At 39.4% G+C, this 24486-nt stretch overlaps 1 protein-coding gene across 2 annotated transcripts in view; it reads right to left on the bottom strand.

The window, feature by feature from the left end:
- Positions 1–5133: 5133 nt before the first annotated feature.
- R3HDM1 (R3H domain containing 1) overlaps positions 5134–24486 on the bottom strand; it is a gene marked incomplete at its 5' end in the record, with an annotated part of 131595 nt that continues 112242 nt past the window's right edge. For both annotated transcript variants that reach the window (XM_080799233.1, XM_080799234.1), the window contains 6 exons: positions 5134–6526; positions 7230–7314; positions 7790–7872; positions 12739–12883; positions 21766–21938; positions 23864–23967. In XM_080799233.1, coding sequence (XP_080655359.1) covers positions 6168–6526; positions 7230–7314; positions 7790–7872; positions 12739–12883; positions 21766–21938; positions 23864–23967 — 949 coding nt within the window. In that variant the 3' untranslated portion in view covers positions 5134–6167. The remainder of the gene's footprint in view (positions 6527–7229; positions 7315–7789; positions 7873–12738; positions 12884–21765; positions 21939–23863; positions 23968–24486) is intronic.

Raw genomic sequence — 24486 nt, 5'->3', positions numbered from 1 at the left:
ACCATAATTAAAGAGGAATAGCTCAAAGATATTTGTACTGATGTGATACTGTGGGGGCCAAAGTACAAAATGAGTACTTTATTGGCTTTCATCCATATTAGTTGAAGATGCTTGTTTCTTCTGTTTACATGTGGGGTTAAGGACACTAATGATGTGTTAGAGCTCTGTGATTTTCAACTACTCCGTAGTTTTCTCAACACCTGGAATAACAATAGCCTCTTCCTCTCAGGACGTCCAGGCAAGTCCTAGTTTAGCCCTGTGCTTAGAGTGACTTCTCCAAAAATAGGGATGCCTTAGTGTTTTGCTACTTCAGGTGTGGTCTGAGTACCAGCAGCATCATTGACTTGGAAGTTTGGTAGAAACATGGGATTCTTTTTTTTTTTTTTTTTTAAGATTTTATTTATTTATTTGACGGAGAGAGACACAGTGAGAGAGGGAACACAAGCAGGAGGAGTGGGAGGGAGAGAAGCAGGCTCCCTGCTGAGCAGGGAGGCAGGGCTCTATCCCAGGACAATGGGATCATGACCTGAGCCGAAGGCAGATGCTTAAGGATGGAGCTACCCAGGTGCCCCGAAATGTGGGTTCTTAAGCCCTATCCCAGACCTACTGAATGAAGGTTTGCATTCTAAAAGATTACCCAGAGGATTTATATGCACACTTTATTCCATTTCCTCTTGTGACCAAGCAGCTTTGCCGTGGTCCCGGTCATTAAGGAATCAAATTAAGTGCCAAGAGATCCAGAGCACAGCATGTGAGTCACCCTTCTATTCCAGCTCCCAGCCATCTCTGGACATCACTTAGTAGGAGAGCTCAAGACCAGCAAAGTGACCACAGCTGGAAGTTAGGATTCTTCTGATCCTCTTTGTCATTAAATATTTGTTGAACAACTAACAGGTGCTTGGGAATATAGCCACAAGCAAGATAGGCAAGATCTCTGATCTCGTGGAATTTATATTCTAGTTGTAGACAGAAAACAAAGAAAAGACCTCATAGTGATAAATGACATGCAAAAAATTGATATGAAATGATACATATATAAGGTGGTTGGGTGGCTAGTAAAGAGCTCTCTGCTGGGGACACTTATATGAGAGATAAAGGAGTAGGCTTGGCAGAGTTCACGGGAAGAGCATTCCAGGTAGAGGGAACAGCAAGTATAGATACTCTGGGTGGTATACGATCAGAGACTAGGCAGGGCTAGATCACGTAGAGTTTTGTAAGCCAAGATAAATATTTGCTATTTGGTAATAGAAAGCCATTGAGGTTTTTTGGCAGGGGAATTATCATTTTGATCATTCTGGCGATGTGAGGACATGGGAGCAAAAGTGGAAGCTGGGAGACCGTGTAGGGAGGCCATTCCAGTGGTTCAAACACTAGGTGTTGATAGCTTGGATTGGATTGGAGATGAAGAAAGGTCAGCTTCAGAATTGGATTGGGAGGCAGAGTCAATGCGACTTTTTTGGTCTATTTGTGTTTGTGGTAAATTGTTCCCAAAGATGGTTGTTGCCACGTCTTTCACCCTACATGCCTCTGCTGTGGGCTTGCTCCAAGACTTTGTTTTAGTAGTAGAATGCAAAAGAAATGACATTCTGGGACTCCAAGACCAGGTTTTAAGAGGCCTTTAATTATACAACCATTTAAAAAAAAAAAAAAAAGGAAGGAAATCCTGCCATTTTCAAAACATGGATGAACCTTGAGGGTATTATGCTAAATAAAACGAGTCAGAGAAAGACAAATACTCTATGATCTCACTTACATGTAGAATCTAAAAAACCCTGTACTTACAGAAACCAGGCATCCTGGGGTGGGGGGCCGTGGGTAAAGGTGATCGAATGTACAGTGTGGTGACTACAAGTCCAGGCTCTGCTGTTGGAGAAGCCACATGGACACAGCTTCCTCAAGGAGAGAGAGAGCATGTCATCATAGTGGGGAGTCAGTCCCTGTACCACAGATGTGAATGAGACCATTTTGGAACTTCCGGTCCAGCCCCTCTTGAGCTGAGGTCAGCTAATTTCAGGTAGAGAGGAGCTGAGCCATCCTTTTTGAGGTCCACCCAAATTCCTGACCCATAGGATTGTTGCTTTAAAGCACTCAATTCTGGGTGGTTTGTTAAACAGCAAGGGATAACTGAAACAGTCTGGGATTTTTCAAGGGGTATTGGGGAGATTATATAGCTAATGATTTATCTATTTCAATACTTTCCCCTCCCTTTGCTAAGAACCAACTTCTATTCTTACAGAAGTTCCCACTATCTTTTCATTATACATTTCCAATATTCTTATGCTGGTGAAATCACACCAAAATGATTCCAAGTATAGACACGAAAGGGGAAAATAACTGATACGTAATATGTAGCCTGAGCATATGTAGGCATGGGGTAAATTAAAGGGCAACCATACCTCCCTGTTTCTAGACTGGTAAAGGGCTATATCTAGGCTGCATGTTTTCATGTGAGCCTCTGGTTTTCTTTTAGCATCAACTTATAAGTCTTCTAGAATTCCAAGCAACATGGGGCTAGATTTGAATCATACCAGCATGTATAGAGCACTTTGGTGCTGCCGCCATACTGGACCCTAGTAGGAGATGGAGTTTGTGCTCTCTGCTTTTGAGGACTAGACATACCGTATTTCATTATGTAGGCAGGTAGTATACTGGGATAGGGGAACTGGCTGTCTTCGCAAAGGCCCTGTGGCTGGCCTCTGTTAAAGTCTTACACTTGCATTTTTTCTGTTGCTGATGACATGTGGAGAACCCAGCTTCTGCAGCTGCCTGAGGTAGCTGTGGATGTACTGGCAATGTAGGTTCTACTGAGACCTGTGTTTGTTTGCATACTATTCCCAGGCTGCAGGCTCCTCCTGTGGATCAGAACAACGGCTAGCTTGGGTGAGGGTTCAGACACCTATTTTGTTAGCTCGGATGACAAGCTGATGATTAATTACTGCTGGCACCATGGCAAACACTCCTTGTGCTCTAGACTCACAAACACATACCCAATATATTCATATTCTTCATGAATCAAGGGCTCAAAACATTAAGCTACATCCTCAGCTTTCTAATACATAAAGTAGCAGAAGTAGACCAAAATTTGTAAAGTGACCTCTATCATTCCAAAAGAAGAGGCTGCTGGTGCTATTATTGGCATAGGCAAGAATGGCCTGTTTTATTGGCAAAAGTATTATCTGTCCCGAAATACAGTCAGTGCTCTGGGAAAATCCACAGCCAAGGCTGTGGGACATTTGAAGCTATCTTTAGGAAGGTTTAAAGTCTGGGCCATAAAAGCTTCCTGCGTGTGCTTCTTCCTCCCACCATTTTTCTGTAGGTGAAATCAGATTCTAGAGGACCCAAAAGAACAGGGGAATATAGTCTACAGAAAGTGTGCATATTTTTATAATAATGCGGGTTTGCCAATATTCCCATGTGATTGTCAGCGAACTGCAGGGGTGGTGGTGGGATGGCTAAGAACTGACTTCACAATAGCTTTGCTCTGGTTTCTGACCCATTTTCTCTGGGCAGGGTTAAACCAAGGGTTTAAAAAAAATAGGTTTTAATGTATAGCATGGTCAGTATAGTTAATAGTATTGTATTGTATATTTGAAAGTTGCTAAGAGAATATGTTTTAAAAGTTCCCATCCCACATAAGGGGCACCCAGTTAAGTGGCTCTTGATTTGAGCTCAGGTCCATCTCATGGTTGTGAGATTGAGCCCTGCAACAGGTTCTGTTCTGGGCGTGGAGCCTGCTTATTAAGATTCTCCTTCTCCCTCTGGCCGCCCCCTCCACCCCCGCTGCCGGGCTCTCTCCCTCTCAAAAAAGTTCTCATCACACACACAAAACTGGTAACTATACGAGGTGATAGATGTTAGCTAGATATTGTGGTGATCATTTTGCAATACGTACAAATATCAAATCATTATGCTGTACACCTGATCTAATGTTGCATGTCAATTATATATCAATTAAAAAATATTTTATATATATATCAATTAAAAAACACTTAATGATGAATCTCAGACCTGTACCCCTGAAACAAAAATACACATATGTTAAAAAATAACAACAACAACAAAACCCAAACCACTTCAGTTTACCAGGAATCCTATCGCAGGAGTCAAATATTCAGAGAGCTGAAATAAACTAGAAGGTGGTGGTTTTTGGTCTCCATCCCCCATGTATGACTAAGTAATAAATTCTTGCTGCAGTGCTGGCCCTGTGTATCCTCTCCTTTGACTCTCTCCAGTCAAAAATAATAAAAATTCAACTGGTCTTGGCAGTGAGGCACTTTCACAGTGCTCATTCTTACTTCCTCTGTGCATGGCTCCTTAATCTGACATGGTTCAAAGGCAGCTCCAATTTCTCCCAGGAGTAAAGTATTCCATGTCAGGATGTACCAGCTTGCGAGGAGGCCTGGGATTCCCTGAGACCAAGTGGGGCTTCGCAAAAGCTTTAGAGTGAGTGAGCATCTGTGCCAGAGTCTGGGAACACCTGCTGCTCTTAAGTCACAAAGTCAACCTGTAGTCTGGGCTGGAAGCAAACCAGGCTCCAGGCAAGTTGCAGATGGCAGACACTCCTACTTTTTGGGTGTCACAAGCAGTCTGACTGTGTTCGGCTAGCAAATGGAAAAAGCTTTCTATAAAGCAGTTGAGCTAAACTGGACAATGGGGTGCTCAATATATCAGCTAAAATCACGGATTCTTTATTCAAACAAACAAATGTTCTATTTTCAGTTGTCTGACTGTAAGTATATTCATACTCAAAACTGTCTTTAATTGATTGATATTAACCTTATGATAGGACAAAATGACAGGAATCACTCCCACCAATAAAGTGATGCTTTGTAGAACTTTTGAAAAACGAATGGGTTTACTGTCTATCATGTTTTATAAATTTAAAATTGAAATCTCCAAGACGGGTTAAGTCTTCAATACTGATACTCATTTAAAAAGTGTTTTTGGGGTGCCTGGGTAGCTCAGTGGGTTAAGCCTCTGCCTTTGGCTCAGGTCATGGTCTCAGGGTCCTGGGATCGAGCCCCGAGTCAGGCTCTCTGCTCAGCAGGGAGCCTGCTTCCCCTGCCCCGCCTCTGCCTGCCTCTCTGCCTACTTGTGATAGCTCTCTGTCACATAAGTAAATAAAATCTTTTAAAAAAAAAAAGGTGTTTTTAATTTACAAAAGACAAAGTGGGTCTATATTTGTAAACATTTATTCTCTTGAACTGAAAAAGGCTTGCATCAGCACACATTGTACAGCCTTGCAAATTACACAGAAATTGAAAAAAAGGTTCCTTGTTCATAAGTGCAATGAATCTTTGATGTCCAGTGATCCGCTGCAAACAATGAAAACAAATCTTAAACCACGTAAGAAGTTTCCAGCACTCATCAAATGCATTTCCTTAGGTGACAAAAAATCCACAAGGAGGGGAATGCAAATAAGTGGCATTTAGTTATCAGAGGGACACTTAAAAAAAAAAAAAAGTGGAAGTATTTTCCTGCCTAAAATGATTCCTATTCCCCTTTGAATCTAAGTGGTTTGATTAAGAAGTGTTAAGAACATAATTTACTTTACACTCAATGTTCATACTACCTAAATGAATAAGGAAAGGACCCTACGAGGGAGCTCTGTATTTTCTGAAAATTGTTTCTGTGTCTAGAGATATAGGGGAAGAGTAATCTTCTATTTGTGGGCTCTCCTTAGGCACCCTCCAGCCCCCCAAAAAAGATAGTACATGGTTTTGACTTGGTTATTCCACTCCTGCATTCTTTTCCCCCAAATTCTATGTTGGGTCACATTGTGCTGGCTGCAAAAAAGAAATACAGGTTGCAACTGGTTGTAATCATTTTGAAGAATAATTTGCTGTACAATAGAGCTTTGGATCTGATACAAGAATTCAGAAATATAAAACAAAATAACTATAAAAGTTAGGAGGCATTTGAATAGCATTTCCTCAGAAAAAGCTGCTAACTCTGTATCATTCCGATGTGGATTCCTACAGTCATTTGGGGTCAAATGTGTAATTCTCCCCCTTTGCTGGATCACTGGCCTGTCTTCAAAAGCTATAACGCCATGACCACACGTCCTAGGAGTCTCTATCATGTTAACAGAAGCTCCAAATACCAAGCCAATTAAAGATGGGTGAGGACAGGGGTATCATAAAGGCCAAAGGTCCAAGGTGGCTCTGTTACTGAGAACTTGCCCTTTCCAGAATGTGAAAGTCATAGTGCTTCTTGCTCATTCTCAGCTTAAACTTGTTAACCGAGTTAATTTGTTTCTTCAATGCATTCTGTGCAGCTGAAATGGAGGGGAATGTGGCTAAGACGGTGTATGTGGAGGCCAAGTCACTGGGTTTAGAGCGTTCAGGGTTGACAGTGTTGTCCCCGCTGCCACAGCAGAGGGGGTGACGACGCAGCTGGGGCTGGGATTGAGGGTCCCGGAGCCACCGGATCTTGGCGCCAATTTTAAAGAGTTCCCCAAAAAGCTTCTCAGCTTCCATGCGAGTTATTCCATCTGGTAGTTCAGTAATTTCCAAGACCTTCCCAACTAGAATGGAAAAGGTGTAGAATTAATAATCCCTGTAACTAAGATGGTGGGCAAAAAGTAGTGAAGACCCAGATATGATATAAGAAATGTACGGGATTTTGTGAAACCCTTCAAACCCCACAAAACTATAATTACGGCCATCTTTTAAATCATTCCTACTTAGCCCGAAGGCAGGGGGTGTAGAGCTAATAGTATTAAATTACCCATCTCAGTCCTGGCTGATAGCTATAGAAAACACAGCATTGTATAGGGGATTCTCTAAGTTAGGTGTGTGTTCTTGGGCTGTTTCCTGAACAAAACAGCACTTGCCGTAACCCCCAAAGCTGCTGAGTGCCCTCTGAGAGCCCTCTGCCACAGAAAGGCAGTTATCTGTCCATCAGACTGTCTCTGCGTGGGTGGAAGGACTACTTCCTTTCTCCAAAGACACAGAGGCAAAGAGTGTCATTCTACCTGTCCTTTCACACATAACTTTTCCTTTTGGTCCCTTCATCCTTCCTAAATCCTCCTGCACCTAACTGCACTCTGAAATCTGAAATAAGACAATTAAAAGAATGTACTTTAAGAGCCCTACATAACAGACGGCATCATTTCCTGTAACATATAGGGCAGGACTTTAGGAAGCAGAAAGCCCCTTTCTGTTTAAAGACTGTTGAACTGGTCAACAGTTTGTAGAACCACATCCAGTTGCCTCTCAGGGACATACCTGCTTCTCCGGCACCAAGGTCAGTGGATGCAGCTTTTTTAGCTTGTTTCCTTCCTCGGTTTCCATGCCTGTTGCCAGACTGACCCTGAAAACCCACAATCAGATGAGAAATAAAATTCATAGTGCTGAAAAATGTAACTGTAATGTTTAAACACTAACACTTAAACTACTCAGTCTGGATTTTGTACTTCAGCAGAAAAAATCCAAACACAGGACCCTGTGGCAATGGCATTTCTGTCCCTCACTATGACCAGTCACTTGTCATCTTTCATAAGCAAGGGTGCCCTGACGCCCCAGCCACCGTCCACCCCCCTTTTTGGAGAGCACGAGTGCATGACTGCTCATGCAAACAGCACACCACCTTCTCCCTTGTCTGCTCTCAGCCGGGCCAGACCCAGACTCAATGCAGCCAGACGACACTGATAACTCAGCTGGCTGAGGCACACGGGTCTCCCTTGTGCACTGCCAATAGGTGGGCCCAGGGCCACCTACACTCTCCACCACCCAAGTATGCTGTTCTGCCAACCAAGCCTAGGTCGTCAGACAGCTAGCTTTCACACCTGTTGGGCTGGAATGTGTCCGTGCAGAACAGGAGGAGGGTTGTACTGCAGAGGCTGGCCAAGTAACGGATATCTGGCATCCCCTGAAAGTCAATAACAAAACATTTCTACGTTGTTCTCTGCTCAGTTATAAAAGTACATTCCAAAGTTTTCTAAATTGTCCAAAATAGCTCAGATGATGAGGGCTAACATGTTTGGTAGAATAAAAAAAGTGTAGGTACTGACATATTTTTAAAAAGGATAAAAGGTTTCCATTTTCCCTTTAAAGAGCTGGGGTAAACTTCTGAGAGGAATAAAGACTAATAACAGTGGCTATAGAGGAAGGTAAGTGGTGGGAATTGGGTGGAAAGGGGATAGGATGGAGAGAAACTTCCCTAACTTACCTTAACATTTGATACAAAATCCTCCAAAATAAGTCTAATACCCATTCCACCCACTTGAAATGCTAAAATCTACATTTTCTATGATGATTAAACATTGATATAACTGGGTGCCTGGGTGGCTCAGTGGGTTAAGCCTCTGCCTTTGGCTCAGGTCATGATCTCAGGGTCCTGGGATCAAGGCCCGCATTGGGTTCTCTGCTCAGCGGGGAGCCTGCTTCCTCCTTTCTCTCTGCCTGCCTCTCTGCCTACTTGTGATCTCTCTCTCTCTGTCATATAAATAAATAAATAAAATCTTTTTAAAAAATTGATGTAACTTACATTTCAGAAGAAGGAAAAAACCCTAGAAAAACATTAAGCTCTCTATCTACCCAAAGATATTTTTTTTCCCAGTAATCTCTACACCCAATGTGGGGCTCAAACCCACAACCCTGACATCAAGAGTTGCATGTTCTATTGAATGAGCCAGCTCCTCCCCGAGGTAGCTATTAATTCCTACAAATATGTGCACTTATACATTTATATACACTCATTACAAACATTTATTTTAAAGTTCATTTATTTTGGGGTGCCTGGGTGGCTCAGTTGGTTCAACATAAGACTCTTGATTTCAGCTCAGGTCTTGATCTCAGGGTTGTAATATCAAGCCCTGTGTTGGGCTCCACACTGTGTGTGGAGCCTGCTTAAGATTCTCTTTCCCTCAAGAGAGGAAAAAATAAAACAAGATGAAATGAAAGAGGGAGACTAACCACAAGACATTCTTAATCACAGGAAAGAAACTGAGGGTTGTTGGGGGGCGTAGTGGAGGGATGGGATAACTGGGTGACAGACATTAAGGAGGACATGTGATATAATGAGCACTGGGTATTATATAAGACTGACAAATCACAGGCCTGTACCTCAGAAACCAGTAATACATTATATGTTAATTAATTGAATTTAAATAAAAAAGTTAAATAAAACAAAGATAATGCCATTGGAGGGAAAAATTCTTTCTCCCTCTCCCTCTGTCACTCTTCATCACCTCTAGCTCCCTCTCAAAAAAAAAGAAAAAAAAGAGAGAAAAAAAATTAAAAAAAAAAAATCTCTAGGGGCGCCTGGGTGGCTCAGTGGGTTAAAGCCTCTGCCTTCGGCTCAGGTCATGATCCCGGGGTCTTGGGATTGAGCCCCGCATCGGGCTCTCTGCTTGGTAGGGAGCCTGCTTACCCCTCTCTCTCTGCCTGCTTCTCTGCCTACTTGTGATCTGTCAAATAAATAAATAAAATCTTAAAAAAAAAAAAATCTCTACACCTATTGTGGGGCTTGAACTCATGACTCTGAGATCAAGAGTTAAGCTCTTTCAGCTGAGCCAGCCAGGTACCCATTACAAAGATTTTTATAGTCTTAACCAAAGGGTATATTTATACTTTAGGTCTTGGGTCTGGTCTTAAACACTCTTTAAAGGGATTAATAAATGCTGATTGCAAAAACCTTATCCTGGAGAATGTTTTCATTTGTTAATATTCTCATTTTAGGGGCACCTGGGTGGCTCTGTCGTTTAAGTGTCTGACTCTTGATTTGGTCATGATCTCAGCCAGAGATGGAGCCCTACATTGGGCTCCACGCTCAGCAGGGAGTCTGCTTGAGGATTCTTTCTCCCTCCATACCACCCTCGCCCCCCACTCACACATGTGTACTCTCTCTCTAAAATAAATAAATCTTAAAAAAAAATTTCTCATTTTATTTTAACCGTAAGTTTCCCAATTCAGTACATTCTCTATTTGGAAGGGGATTATGCATAGGTGCTAGAAAAGCACTTCAGATAATCATACATCCCTTCTCCTATAAGCTTCCTAACAGAGAAAAGGAAGGTATAGACTTCTCTCCATTCTATGGAGCTCTTTTCAGATGGACAGTGTGAGGGTGCTAGGGCAGCTCCCTGGCAGGACACACCCATGACACACTTGCTCCTTCCCAAGCACTATCTGAAGGGCAAATATGGCATGGTGGCTTGATGTTGAGATCAGAGAAGCATGAAGATGCATATAAAATGGTGCAAAAGAGTCAGAATTATGTTTAGACCCATGGAGCAGTATACTTTTGAAATATGGAGTTGAGCTGTAGACAGCAATAATCAAAGACTCCTCCCTATAGGCCATGCTGTGCTCCTCTTGGGGCTTTCGTACTAGACCATGTATCTGGTACTACTATATTGCCATATACTGTTTAAATTCATTATTTATAACATGTTCTATTTTTCTAGATTATTAAAGTATGTGGCTCTGTAGAAAATTTGGAAACAGAATTACAAAGGAGAAAATAACCTCTCTGGTAATTCCATCACTTTAACATTTTGGTGTGTATTTTTTCAGTCTTTGTTCTACATATGTGTGCTTGCACACATGTGCATATGTATATTTTAAAAGTCTTTTTTTTTTTTTTTTAAGATTTTATTTATTTGAGAAAGAGTGCGTGATCAGGGGTGGGGAGGAACAGAGGGAGAGGGAGAAGCATGATCTCCCTGAAATCATGACCTGAGCTAAAGGCAGATGCTTAACCAAATGAGCCACCCAGGTGGCCCTATAAGTCTTTAAAAAATTGAGACATAATTTACGTAAAATAAAATGCATATCTTTAGTGTTGGGTCTGATGAATTCTAAGAATTGTAGAAGTCCATGTAATCACAACCCCAAAAAGACAATGAATGTTTCCATCCCCCGAAAAAAAGTTCCCTCAAGCTCCTTACCAGACAATTCCATATCCCATCCACATCACTACCTGATTTCTAACATCATAGCTTAGTTTACCTATTACTGGATTTCATTTAATTAGAATTGCATATTAGATCTTCTTTTGTGTCTGACTTGTTTTTTGCTTAACATGACTCTGAACTTCACCGATGTTGTTGCAGGTCAGTTTGCTTTGTTCATTCAAACTGTTGATCAGTATTTCATTTTAAGGATGCCTTACAATTTGTTTAATAGTCTTTGGCTGGTTGACATGGGGTCGTGTCCAGTTTGGGCAATTATAAAATAAGGTTTTTATATATGTTGTACAAATGTGATAGACATGTTTTCATTTTTCTTAGGTAAATACCTAGGAGTGGAATTGCTCCATTGCAAGGTAAGTGATTAACTTTGAAGAAACTCAAATCTTTTTCCAAAGTGGTTTTAAAATTTTACACCTCTACACCAATGTGCAAGACTTTCAGTCGCTCTGTAACTTCACCTACGTTCAGTTGTGTTAATCTTTCTGATTACAGCCATTCTAGTGGGGGTGAAGTGATATTTCATTCAGATTTTAATATTCCTTTCCCTAGTCAAAAATGAATGATGTTGAACACCTGTTCAAAGGCTTACTGCGCATTTATAGATCTTCTTTTTTGAAATGCCCAGATAACTTTTATTTTTAATTAAAAAGAAAATTTAAATTAAGTAATCTCTATGCCCCACATAGGGCTCAAACTCATGACCCTACGATCAAGTCAAGAGTCACATGCTCTACAGTCTGAGCCAGCCAAGTGCTGCTTTTTTACATTGAAGTATAGTTGACACACAATGTTACGTTAGTTTCAGGTATACAACATAGTGACTCCACAACTTATATGCTATGGTATGCTCACCACAAGTGCAGCTACCATCTGTCACCATATAATGCCATTATAATACTACTGAGTATATTCTCCTATGCTGGACTCCCCATCCCTTTTACTTACTCATTCCATAACTGCAAGTTTGTATCTCCCAACTCCTCTTTATGTATCCTGTTTTTTAAAATCACTCACTGTACTGTGAATATTTCTTCTAACAATTCTTTAAAACATGATTTGTGGATAACTGTATAGTATTCCTTATACAGATAAGATATACCAAATCTAATCCTTACTGATGGACATTTAGGTTGTTTTGCATTTTTCTGCTACAGACCAAACTCTTCTGTGGATAAATCATTGTGTGCATTATCCTTAGGATAAATTCCAGAAAATAAAATTAATGCTTTCCATATTATTTTATCCATTTGCTGTTCCTCCAACTAGACTGAGGTCAGGTAAGGACTTCTTATTCATCTTTGTATATCAGGGGCACAATGAGGACATAATAACTGTTGAATACACTTTTGAATAACCTCTTAATATATACTACTCTGATATAGAAATTAGAAAAAAAACAAATTTATAGCATTGTATATTACTACTATAGAGAAATAGAGTCTAAGGATAGTAGTTATGGTCATTTGAACTCTATTACATAAGTAATTATTGAATGGAAGTAGTTACTAAGATAGTAATTATTAATTAGTGATGAAACATTAAGGTTAGGAGAGTATATGGTAATAAACGCATATGCCTGGGTGGAGGTGAAAATGCAGTCCTGTGGACAACTGAAAGCAGTACCAAGGGAAATCACAAAATGATTGGGAAGGGATGTCTTTTATCTTCAATTAAAAAAAAAATTTAACTTCAGTGTAGTTAACATACAGTGTTGTAAGAGTTTCAAGTGTACAATACAGTGATTCAACAGTTCCACTCAACACCCAGGGGAAGGGATACCCTCCAATCCTCTGAGGCTGTGACTAGTTTCGTGCACTTACCTTGCCCTGGAACAAAAGGTCTAGAAAACTGAGGTATGATGGAAAGGGGTGGTCCAGAGGGACGGACAGTTTTCAGGGTGGTCAGCTGAGCTGGTGCTGGCGACTGAGCTGGTGAAATAATGGGACTACTGAGTTGAGGGCTGTGCTGTAATCACAACAAAAAACCAGGTTAGCATTTTAGTGATGTTCTTTGCAGATTAACTTTTGAACAAATTTCTTATTTTTTTCTGATTACAAATATGTATTTATCATTAAAAAATTTAAACACAGAAATTTATAATTTTCAGCTCCCAAAGATAAACACTGGAACAGACTGTTTCTAAGCATATGCAGCCACACATCTACGTTTTACAAAAACGGAAGTAGATTGACTATACATCCAACTTTTGAATCTTGCTTTTGTACCTGGACATTAATATTGTAGATACTTTTCCATGACAAAAAATATACATTTATCTCATTTTTTTTGTCATGTTAACTGTTTATTTAATATTTTGTTTTTAAACAATTCATCCCTAAAGAACAATTACCAAAAATAGTACAAAGAACTCTCAGATTTCCCAAATGTGATTTTCCTATATTTTTATATGTCTCTCTGCACATTTTTAAATCTTTATCTCTCTCTCTGTATACAGTTATTTTTTTTCCAAAATATTTGAGAATTAGTTGGTTACAATACCCCATCCCAAAATAACTTAGTGTCTTTTTCCTAAAAACAAGGACATTTTCTATATAATTAACCAGCATAGGCTGATCAAAATCTATATAAAAGTGATTCTACTCTCTATGTAATAGAGTGTTCGAGAACACTTTGAAATAAAGATGTTTCTAAGAAAAGTCCTTGAAGAAAAACAATCATCAAAATCAGGCAATTAACAATACAGCAATATTATGTAATCTATAGAGTTTATTCAAATTTCACCAATTGTCCCACTAACATACTTTACAACAAAAAGAAAAAAAAATCTCCGCTTCCAGTCCAGAATCAAACGGTGCATTTAGTTGTCACGTCTCTTTCATCTTTTTTTCTTTTTAAAGTGGCATGGGGCTTGAACTCACAATCCAGAGATCAAGACCTGAGCTCAAATCAAGAGTTCGATGCTGAACTGACTGAATCACCCAGGTCTCCTTTTTCTTTTAAATTGGGAACAGAGACATAGTCCTTTTTCTCTCTTGACTTTGACTTTTTTGAAGGTCATTTTGAAGATGAGTTATTTTGCAGAATGTCCCTTTGGTTTGCTAGCTGCTTCCTCATGCCCAAATTGACAAAGTACATTTGAGTGAGGACTACTAGAGAAGGGATATGTGTGCTTCTCAATGCATCATGAGAGGGAACTTGACGTCCATGTGTCAACACAGTCCTGGTGACATTTACTTCCATCATTTGGTTAAGGTGGTGTCTGCAAGGTTTCTTTGTTGTTAACTATTTTTTCTTTTCTCATTATAAGTGTCTTAGGGGGAGATCATATTACCTGTAAACAGAGAATATTACTTCTTCCTTTCCAACCTGGATGCCTTTTATTTCTTTTTCTTGCCTAACTGCTCTAGGTAGGACTGCCAGTTACAATGCTGGCTGATGTGTACCTTTTAAAATCTACTGAGATTTAACTTGTGGCCTAACATACAGATGGTCTATCCAAGAAAATGTCCCAGGTACACAGGAAGGATGTATGTGCTGTTCTTGTCAGGGAGAGTGTTCTCTATACCTCTGCTGCATCTGTTTGGTTTGTTGTGTTTAAGCTCTCCATTTCCTTAACTCTTGCCTGGTTGTTATAACCATCCCTTATTGAGAGTAGGGCATTAAAGTTTCCAACTGTTACATGATGGTTTGTTCTTATAACTATTATACCTTCTTGCTGTATTGAACTTTTGTATCTTTTTTTTTTAAAAAGATTTTTAATTTTTTATTTGACAGACAGAGATCACAAGTAGGCAGAGAGGCAGGCAGTGAGAGAGGGGGAAGCAGGCTCCCCGCTAAGCAGAGAGCCTGATGCAGGGCTCGATTCCAGGACCTAGGATCATGACCTGAGCTGAAGGCAGAGGTTTTAACACACTAAGCCACCCAGGCGCCCCTGAACTTTTGTATCTTGAAAATTTTTTGGATCTAGAGCCTTACTTTGTTTGATATTAGCAATAACAACCCCTATTCTCTTTCGGTTACTATTTTCATGAATTATCTTTTGCATCTCTTCATTTTCAATTCATCTGTGTCTTTGGACCTAAAGTGAGTTTCATAGATAGCATATAATTAGATCAGGTGTTTTTTTTTTTTTTTAAAGATTTTTATTCATTTATTTGACAGAGAAAGAGAGAGGGAAGCAGGCTCCCCGCTGAGCAGAGAGCCCCATGCGGGACTCGATCCCAAGAACCTGAGACCACGACCCGAGCCGAAGGCAGCGGCCTAACCCACTGAGCCACCCAGGCGCCCCAGATCAGGTGTTTTTAATCCATTCTGCCAATCTCTGTCTTTACAGTTAAAATAACCACTGATAAAGAGGGACTTACTTTTGTCACTTCGCTGTTTTCTATATGACTTTTAACTTCCTCCCCACCCTTCACTTCCTGCATTAGTCTTTTGTGTTTACTCCATTTTTTGTAGTAAGATATTTAAATTTCTTTCTCATTTCCTTTTGTATATGTTCCCATGTTTTTTTTTTGAGGTGGGGGATGGTTTGGCTTGGATATTACACCTAACACCCTAAAGTTTTAATACCCTAATTTGAATTTATACCAGCCTAACTTCAATAACATACAAAAACTCTGCTCCTTTATGGCTCGTCCCTATCTCTTTTGGTCGCTGATGTCATAAAATTACATCTTTATATACTGTGTGCCCAGGAACATAAACTAATAATTCCTTTAAGTGTATTAGTCTCTTATTAAATTACGTAGAAAGCAAAAAGTACAGTTATGGACCATTGGTACAATACAACTAGCTTTTATAATTGCTCATGTGTTTAACTTAATAATTGAGAACCTTATTTCTACATATAGCTTTGTCTTACTGTCTATTGTTCTACTTCACTCTGCAGGACCCCTTCGAGAATTTCTTGCACAAAGGTCTCAGCTTTTATCTGGGGATTTTAATTTCTATCTCACTCCTGAAGGGCAGTTTTGTCAAATACAGGATTCTTGGCTAACATTTTTTTCTTTTAACACTTTGAATATACTGGCCTGCTGCCTTTGGCCTCCAGTTTCTGATGAGAAATTTGCTGATAATCTTTTTTGAGGATCTTTTCTATGTGTCAAGTTGTTTCTTTCCTGCTGCTTTTAGTATTCTGTCTTTATTTTTTGAGACTGATTATATTGTGTTTTAGTGTGGGTATTTTGGGAGTTCCTCCTTGGAGTATGTCAAGCTACTTCATGTTTATATTCATGCTGTTTATCAAATTTGGTAAGTTTTCAACCATTAGTTCTGCAAATATTTTCTCTTCTCCTTTTGGGACAACCGCAATGTGTTGGTCATTTTGATGGTGTCCTACAGGTCCCTTGGGCTCTGTTCAATTTTATTCATTCTTTTTTCTGTCTGTTCCTCAGACTTGTTCATTTCCACTGTCCTGTCTTCAAGTTCTCTGATTCTCTCTCTTCAACCTGCTTGCATCTGCCGCTGAATTCCTCCAGTGAACTTTTCATTGCAGTTATTATATTTTTAGATCTGGAATTTCATTCTGGCTTCTTTTTAGGTTTTCTATCACTTTATTGATGTTTCCATTTTGTTCACAAAGTATTTTCTTATCTTTCCCTGTATCTTCCTGTAGTTCTTTGAGCAGTCTGAAGACAGCAATTTTAAGGTCTTTGTCCAGGAGATCTGTCATCAGATCTTTTTCAGGGACAATTTTATGTTGACTTACTTTTTCTTCCCTTGCATGGGCCATAATGTCCCATTTCTTTGCATGCCTTGACTCTCTGTTGAAAATTGGACATTTGGATCTAACCATGTGGTAACTGGAAATCAGGTTCTCTCCCCTTCCCAGGGTTTGTTCTGTTTTGTTGCTGTTACGGTTTTTGTTTATTGACTGTTGCAGGCTGTCTCTGTGCCAAAGATCAGCCTGAGGTATAACTCTGAGGTCTTTTCAGGGTCTGGCCTATGCCTTTTCCTGGGCAAGTGCCCTATATATTGATTTGCTTTTGAATGTCCCAGCCCTTACTGTGTGGCTCCTAAAACGGACTCAAAGAGAACAATAAAGGGAGGGAAAACAGGACTCTGGTCCTTTAAGTCACCTAGAAGTGTCAGGGGAGAGATGTGCAACAATGTGGGGAGGTGCAACAACAATGGTATTGCCCCTTTGTCTACAGCTCTGTGATCAGAAGCTGAGACCCATCATGAGAACACAAAGCCTCTGTATTTGGAGGACAGGGTCCTTTTTTGCCCACCCTGGCTTTTGTAGGCTGCTCTAGTAACAATGTGCACAGTTGCCTGTTAGGGGGTGAAGGTAAGGATAGGCACCTATTACTGGGCTAAAAGCCAAATTTGACTGAATTTAATTACAATTTATCACCCAAGATTTTCCCTGGCAGTTGCAAGCCTTCAATAGATTGTAGTGCTCCAAAACTGTTATATCAGACAGATTCTGCCAGCGCAATTATTTCCAGGTGGAAAGAGAGACTCCTGATGCTTCTACTCTGCCATTTTCCTAGAATCCTCTCTCCTCCAGTGATGATTCTTGCCTGGTGGTTTGCAGATGGTGATTTTCTAATTCTATCATTCTTTCTATTATTTACAGTTCATATTTTATTGTAAAGAAGAGCTTCACTCCTTCCCCATTCATTCATTTATATCAGGATGGACTCATGGATTCTATTTTATTTTAAGGGTGATCATACATTTCTTATTTTATTTCCAAAGTATTCAAGCCTGGTCCTGTTGTCTCTTGACACATCTCCATCACCCTTTAAGTATTTTATTACTTTCTGGCACAGCAACACGTTCCAAAATCACCTTGTATTTTTCCCTGAATGAATCCTGGCAACAGTCATTTCACTAAGGAGTCCTGGTTGCTTTAAGTGGAGAATGGTATTTAGAAATACCATTTGGGTAGTAGGTGTATCTCATTCTTTTTAGTATATACTCGTAAGATATTTTCCTAAATGGTATAGTAATTTATTTAATCACTTATCCCACTGTTGAATATCAAGATATTTTTAGTTTTTCAAGGTCACCAACAGGTAAGAAAAAAATATCCAAGTACACATATTCCTGTGTGCTTGTTCCACGATTTTTACTGGACAAAGTTCTAAAAGTAAATTCGTGGATCAAAGGCTTGTGTACCTTCTACATAAATTTTTTCTTTTAAATTTGAGTACAGCTGACCGTTACACTAGTTTCAGGTGTACAACACAGTGATTCAACTTCTCTATACATTACTCTATACTCACCACAAATATAGCTACCATCTGTCATCATACAGTACTATCACAATTTTCACTGACTACCTTCCTTATGCTGAATGCTTCATCCCCATGACTTACGCATTCCACGTGCATGTATCTCCTGTATCTCCCACTCCCCCTCATTGACTATATTCAGCTCTCCACCTTCCCACCTCCCATCCCTCTGGCAACCATCAGTTTGTTCTATGTATTTACAGGCCTGACTCTGCTTTTTTAAAATTCTATTTGTTTTGTTTTAATGTTTATGCATTTGTTTTGTTTTTTAGATTGCACATATGAGTGAAACCATATGGTATTTGTCTTTCTCAGTCTTATTTCACTTAGTATAATACTCTCTAGGTCCATCCACGTTGTTGCAAATGGCAAGCTCTCTTTTTTATGGTTGAGTAATATTCCATTGTTTATATATATCTTCCTTATCCATTAGTATGTTAATGTACGCTTAGGTTCCTTCCATATCTTGGCTACGGTAAACAATGTTGAAATAAACTTAAGGCTACTTAAATTTTTTTGAATTAGTGTTCCCATTTTCTTTGGGTAAATACCCAGTAGAATTATTAAATCTCATTTCTATTTTTAATTTTTTAAGGAAAGTCCATACTGTTTTCCTCAGTGGCTGCACCAGTTTGCATTCCCACCACCAGCACACTACCTTTTCCTCCACATCCTCGCCAATACTTGCTATTTCTTGTCTTTTTGATTGTAGCCATTCTGACAGGTGTTAAGGTGGTATCTCATTGTGTTTCTGATTTGCGTTTCCCTGATGAGTGATACTGAACATCTTTCATGTATCTGTTAACCATCTGTAGGTCTTCTTTGGAAAAATGTCTTCTGAAGTCTTCTGCCCAATTTTTAATTGGATTGTTGTGGTTTTGGTGTTGAACTGCTATGTGCATTCTACATTTTCAAAAATGTCACTAAACTGCCTCCAAGAAGAGTTCTATCAATTTGCAGTACCACCAAGAATGTACAGGAGGGTTTGTAATTGGACATCTCTGCCAACAATGCAAATTTTAGTCTTCTTCAGTTTTCCCAATATAGATAAAAATATTTTTATATTTTCATCTGATTAATGGCCATTGGCCATTTAGTTTGTGAGGTAGCCTATAGTCTATAAATGATCTTTGCCCTTTTTATTCTGCTATAATTTTGTCATGTGGATTTTATTCAGTTCATCTTTAAAAATATTTATTTATTAGTATTTTCTTTCAGGATTTTATTTTAGTTTTTCTCAGTAATCTCTACACCCAATGTACATGAACATAATGAACTTCCATGAACCCATTACGCAGCTTTGATTGTGTTTTCCGCTGCTTTGTTCCCCCTACAGAGTTTTGAGCAAATCTCAGGTATTATAGCATTTCATTTGCAAATAGTTTAATATACAAATATTTTATTTTATTTTTTTAAAAGATTTTATTTATTTATTTGACAGAGAGAGATCACAAGTAGGCAGAGAGGCAGGCAGAGAGAGAGGAGGAAGCAGGCTCTCCGCTGAACAGAGAGCCTGATGCGGGACTCGATCCCAAGACCCTGGGATCATGACCTGAGCCGAAGGCAGAGGCTTTAACCCACTGAGCCACCCAGGCACCCGTAATATACAAATATTTTAAAAATATTTTTATCTAATGGAACTTTTTTTGTTTTTTAAAGATTTTATTTATTTATTTGAGAGAGAATGAGTGAGAGAGAGCATGAGAGAGGAGGTCAGAGGGAGAAGCAGACTCCCCAAGGAGCTGGGAGCCCGATGCAGAACTCGATCCTGGAAGTCTGGGATCATGACCTGAGCCGAAGGCAGTCGCCCAACCAACTGAGCCACCCAGGCGCCCTAATGGAACTTTTTTTTAAAGTAGGCTCCACACCCAGTGTAGAGCCCAATGCGGGGCTTGAACTATGACCCTTAGAACAAGACCTGAGCTGAGATCAAGAGTCAGACGTCTAGCCTTCTGAGCCACCCAGGTGCCCCAGGAATTATTATTTTCTAAAAAGAAGAAAAAAAAAAAAAGATTCTCATACTAACAAAATTAACATATTTAAATATCCCCTTTATGCTGAAAAATGTCTTTTGAGTGTTCAATATCAAAGGAAGATGCACAGGTTGTATCTGATTATAACTCCTGAGTGTATTTTAATCTATGAAAGACTCAGCATTCATTTTGTGAGATTTTTAAAAATTACTAACATATAATGTATTATTTGTTTCAGGGGTACAGGTCTGTGATTCATCAGTCTTACACAACACAGTGATCACCATAACATACACAGTCCCCAATATTCATCACCCAGCCACCTTATCCCACTTCCCCCTCCCTTCCGGCAACTCTCAGTTTGTTTCCTGAGATAAGAGTCTCTTATAAACGGTTTGGTCTTGTTTTATTTTTGCCTCTCTTCCCCTATGATCCTCTGTCTTGTTTCTTAAATTCTGCATATCAGTAAGATCATATGATAACTGTCTTTTTCTGATCTATTTCTCTTAGCATAATACCCTCTAGTTCCATCCATGTCGTTGCAAATGGCAAGATTTCATTTTTGATGGCTGCGTTGTATTCCATTGTGTATATGTGTGTGTGTGTGTGTGTGTGTGTGTATATATATATATATATACACCACATCTTCCTTTTTTTTTTTTTTAAGATTTTATTTATTTATTTGTCAGAGAGAGTGAGCACAGGCAGACAGAGAGGCAGGCAGAGGCAGAGGTAGAAGCAGGCTCCCTGCTGAGCAAGGAGCCCGATGTGGGACTCGATCCCAGGACGCTGGGATCATGACCTGAGCGGAAGGCAGCCGCTTAACCAACTGAGCCACCCAGGAGTCAATATACCACATCTTCTTTATGCATTTACCCAGATGGACATTTGGGCTCTTACCATAGTTTGGCTATTGTGGACATTGCTGCTACAAACATTGGGGTGCAGGTGCCTCAGCCTTCATTTCAAAATGCCTTTTTTTTTTTTTTTAAGAGAAATGAGGTCAATTTGTCCAGTAAAATATTCCATGGTATAACTTGTCCCCCCCCCCCATATTTTCTGTAATTAATAGCTAGATTTAGGGACTTGGTTAGATTCAGGCTCTGTGTTTTTTATGAGTACATTATAGGTGATGCTATGTACTTCCTTCTACACTACATTAGGAGGCAAATAATATTTGGTTGACCCACTTTTAGTGATCTTATAATTGATCAGTTGCTTCAAGTGTTGTCTGCCTAATTTATCCATTTTAAATTCTCCCATAAAAATTTTCCTAATGTTCCTGACATGTGCTGATGATTTTCTTTGATCCATTATTTTAGTGAGATTCCAAATGGTGATTTTTAAATTTCATCACTACTTTTATATTTATTAACTGTACTTCTTCTACAATAAAGAGTGTTCTTGCATCAACCTTCTGGTTGCACTAATAGTTCATATGGGAAGTGTAGGAAAACTACTTAATTTTCTTTATCACATTATAGATCTAGTACGTCTTCTGGTTTTTTTATATTAAAAATATTTTGAATATGCAAAAGTTGAAAGATAATATTTACTTACTGAAAGAAATAGTGTGGATACAGAGAATGTTCAAACTTCTTTACTAAGATCCATCATATGTGACTAAAATGTTGAAAGTGTTAAAATTGTAATAAAAGAAGCATCTTACCTGAACAATATTGTCTACATTGCTATATTCCACACACTTCTGCCCTCTCTGGTGATCACAGTAATACTTGTTTTGTTTCCACTGTGGGGGTGAGTGGGCACGAGATTGTGGATTGTTTGGTACATTGAGCTGCATCATCACCATCCCTCCACCAGGGGGCGGAGCCGGCACAGCTGGAAAGCAGAGTTGGGACACCGCTATCAGTATACTTTACCAACTAACTGGTAAATCTTTAAATACTAAGAAAATGGCAATAATTTTACACTTCTGAACAAAACTTTACTATCATATATGCGAGCCAGATTTAAGCTCTAGAGCTTTAGCTACAAGCATGTATTTAAAAAGGCATTAAAATGGGACTCTGTAGGCCTAAACATCTTATTCTAAAAACAACAGGTCCACTGTTACCTATAAAAGCGATTAGTTTAAAAAATAAATTAATTTAAAAACTGGCATTAAATACACAAAGAAGAAAAAGTTTGGGAAGTGGGAATCAGAAAGCCAATTTTAGTACTCTGAAATGTCTTGTAACTCTGGGAAAATCATTTAACCTCTTTTATTACATGTTCTCATCTGAAAAAGGCAGCAAAGACCTCCTTGGTTAACTTTAAAAAGTTGTTATGATCATATGCATGCACAAACACTTGTTAATTGTATGGCAGAGGTACGTAGACTATTATATCTGACTCCTTATCTGACTTATTTCTCTCATGTACTAGTCTACAGCACCACTAGTATTAGGCATGTATGCTGTCTGTCACCCACCCCTTCAGCATAAGGTAAGGTAGGATTTTTATGCCTTGAGGGCCATAGTTTGTACCGCAGTAACCAAAATGGTAGTTTCCAGTTCCCTAGAAAGAGATCCAGCCTGACTGGCTAGGTAAACCACAGAGGGCTGACTGCTTAGGGACACCTCAATGATAGAAGCCCATGCTGAATGTACAGTATTAGTCATTTATTTCATAATCATTTACTGTTTCTTTGTTTCTCAGAGATTTACATATGTCAAGAAATCATTATAATAAAATATGGTATCATGAGAAAGGATTATTTAAGATAGCATGGAAACCAAAAAAAGAAGCAACCAACTCTATTTTAAGTACTCGGGAAGCTTCTGTAGAAGAGGTGATTTTTGAGTCAAACCTTAAGGATGAGCAGGATTTTGGCAAATAACAGTGGATGGGCATTCCGGGCAGAGGAAGAGGTACAAAAGTGTCTTTGGCATGAAAAAGCATGGTACTTTGTCAAACCAGTTCTGTTTGACACGAGCATGTAAGCATAATTAGGAGGCTTACGTGCTAGGGAGTTTACACGGAGAATCCATGCACACTCTAGATTCAGAGGAATGACATTAAAGAGACTTTTGTTTCAGGAAAGTATCCCCTGAACAGTACGTATGCATGTGTGTGTTGGGAAGGAGGAAAGCTGGGTGCGGGGGAAACATGGAATGAGCATAATACTCAGGAGACTGCTGCAAATAAGATGTGAAAAGAGTGACCAAGAATGGTGGCAGTGGGGAAAGAAGGAAGGCATGAGATCTGAAGGAATGGTGGCAGCACGAATGTGAAAGAAGAGACCAGAAGAGAGGTGATTATGACTCTGCAAACTTTTTGGTCCCTAGAGAGAGGGTGAGGTGAGGGATGCGGGTAGAGGGAGGAGTATTACATCTAAAGTGCCTCTGACAATACCAGGTAGGGATGCCCAGATGGCAGTTGGCTATTCGGCCTCTTTTCAGCCAAAAGAAGATTTGAGAGGCGCTGGCAAAAAACAGTTGTTGAAGCGTAGAAGGTGGATGCATCTGCTAGGAAGAGCATGAAAAATAAGGAGATGATCCCAGAGAACATCAATGCTTATGAGGTGGGGAAAGGAGAATCTGAGAAGAGAAACAGGATAGCAGTGTGGGAGTTACAGCAGTCGAAAAGGAAGGAGCGGATGGGAACTGTTAGCTCTGAATTTGCAAGGCACCCTAAATACCCTGGGTATATACCCTGGGTATATCTCAGCACATAAGAAGTTGAAAACCGTGTTCCAGACATGCCTAAGGAACTCAATTTCTCAAATGGACAAACCATTACCTATTTTCCAGTTATATTCATACCTGCACACTGGTGGCTTTGAAGCTGCTGGGAATTGCATGGTGAAGTAGTTCGAGGAAACTGTACTTGTTCTGATCCTGGATGTGGCAAGTAACCTACTGATGAGCTAGAGGGGAAAAAATGAGGAAACACAAAAACAGCACAGTGAGATGGAGATGACTGTAAAGACTCTGAATGAACAATCCTACAAATTTATTTAAATGAAATTATTTTTCAAAGTGGTTAGGAGTAAAAATAAAATCTACCACTATTCTCTATGAGTTATAAACAATTACTTTTTGGATAAAAATCTCCTTATGTTTATGACAATAACACTGATTCTTTTTTAAATCAGGAAACACCATTCCTAATTTCATTGCTCTTAGTCCTTCACAAATTACTCTAAATATGACTTTTTTATTATTCAAATAATTATTCAGAAAAGAAGAAAAATAACTTTACAAAATGGAAAAGTAATTTATTTGGATCTCACTTAGCTATATTTTAGCAAAGAGAATATGCAGTTTGACAACGAGACTCAGAGAATAATGTTAAACCACCTTTTAAAAAAAAGAGTTTTGGGGTGCCTAGGTGGCTCAGTTGTTAAGCGTCTGACTTTGGCTCAGGTCATGATCCCAGGGTCCTG

This window comes from Martes martes, assembly GCF_963455335.1.
Source record: "Martes martes genome assembly, chromosome: 3".
Taxonomy (NCBI): domain Eukaryota; kingdom Metazoa; phylum Chordata; class Mammalia; order Carnivora; family Mustelidae; genus Martes; species Martes martes.
The sequence above is the reverse complement of the archived record's forward strand: the minus strand, read 5'-3'. Positions and strand labels throughout refer to the sequence as shown.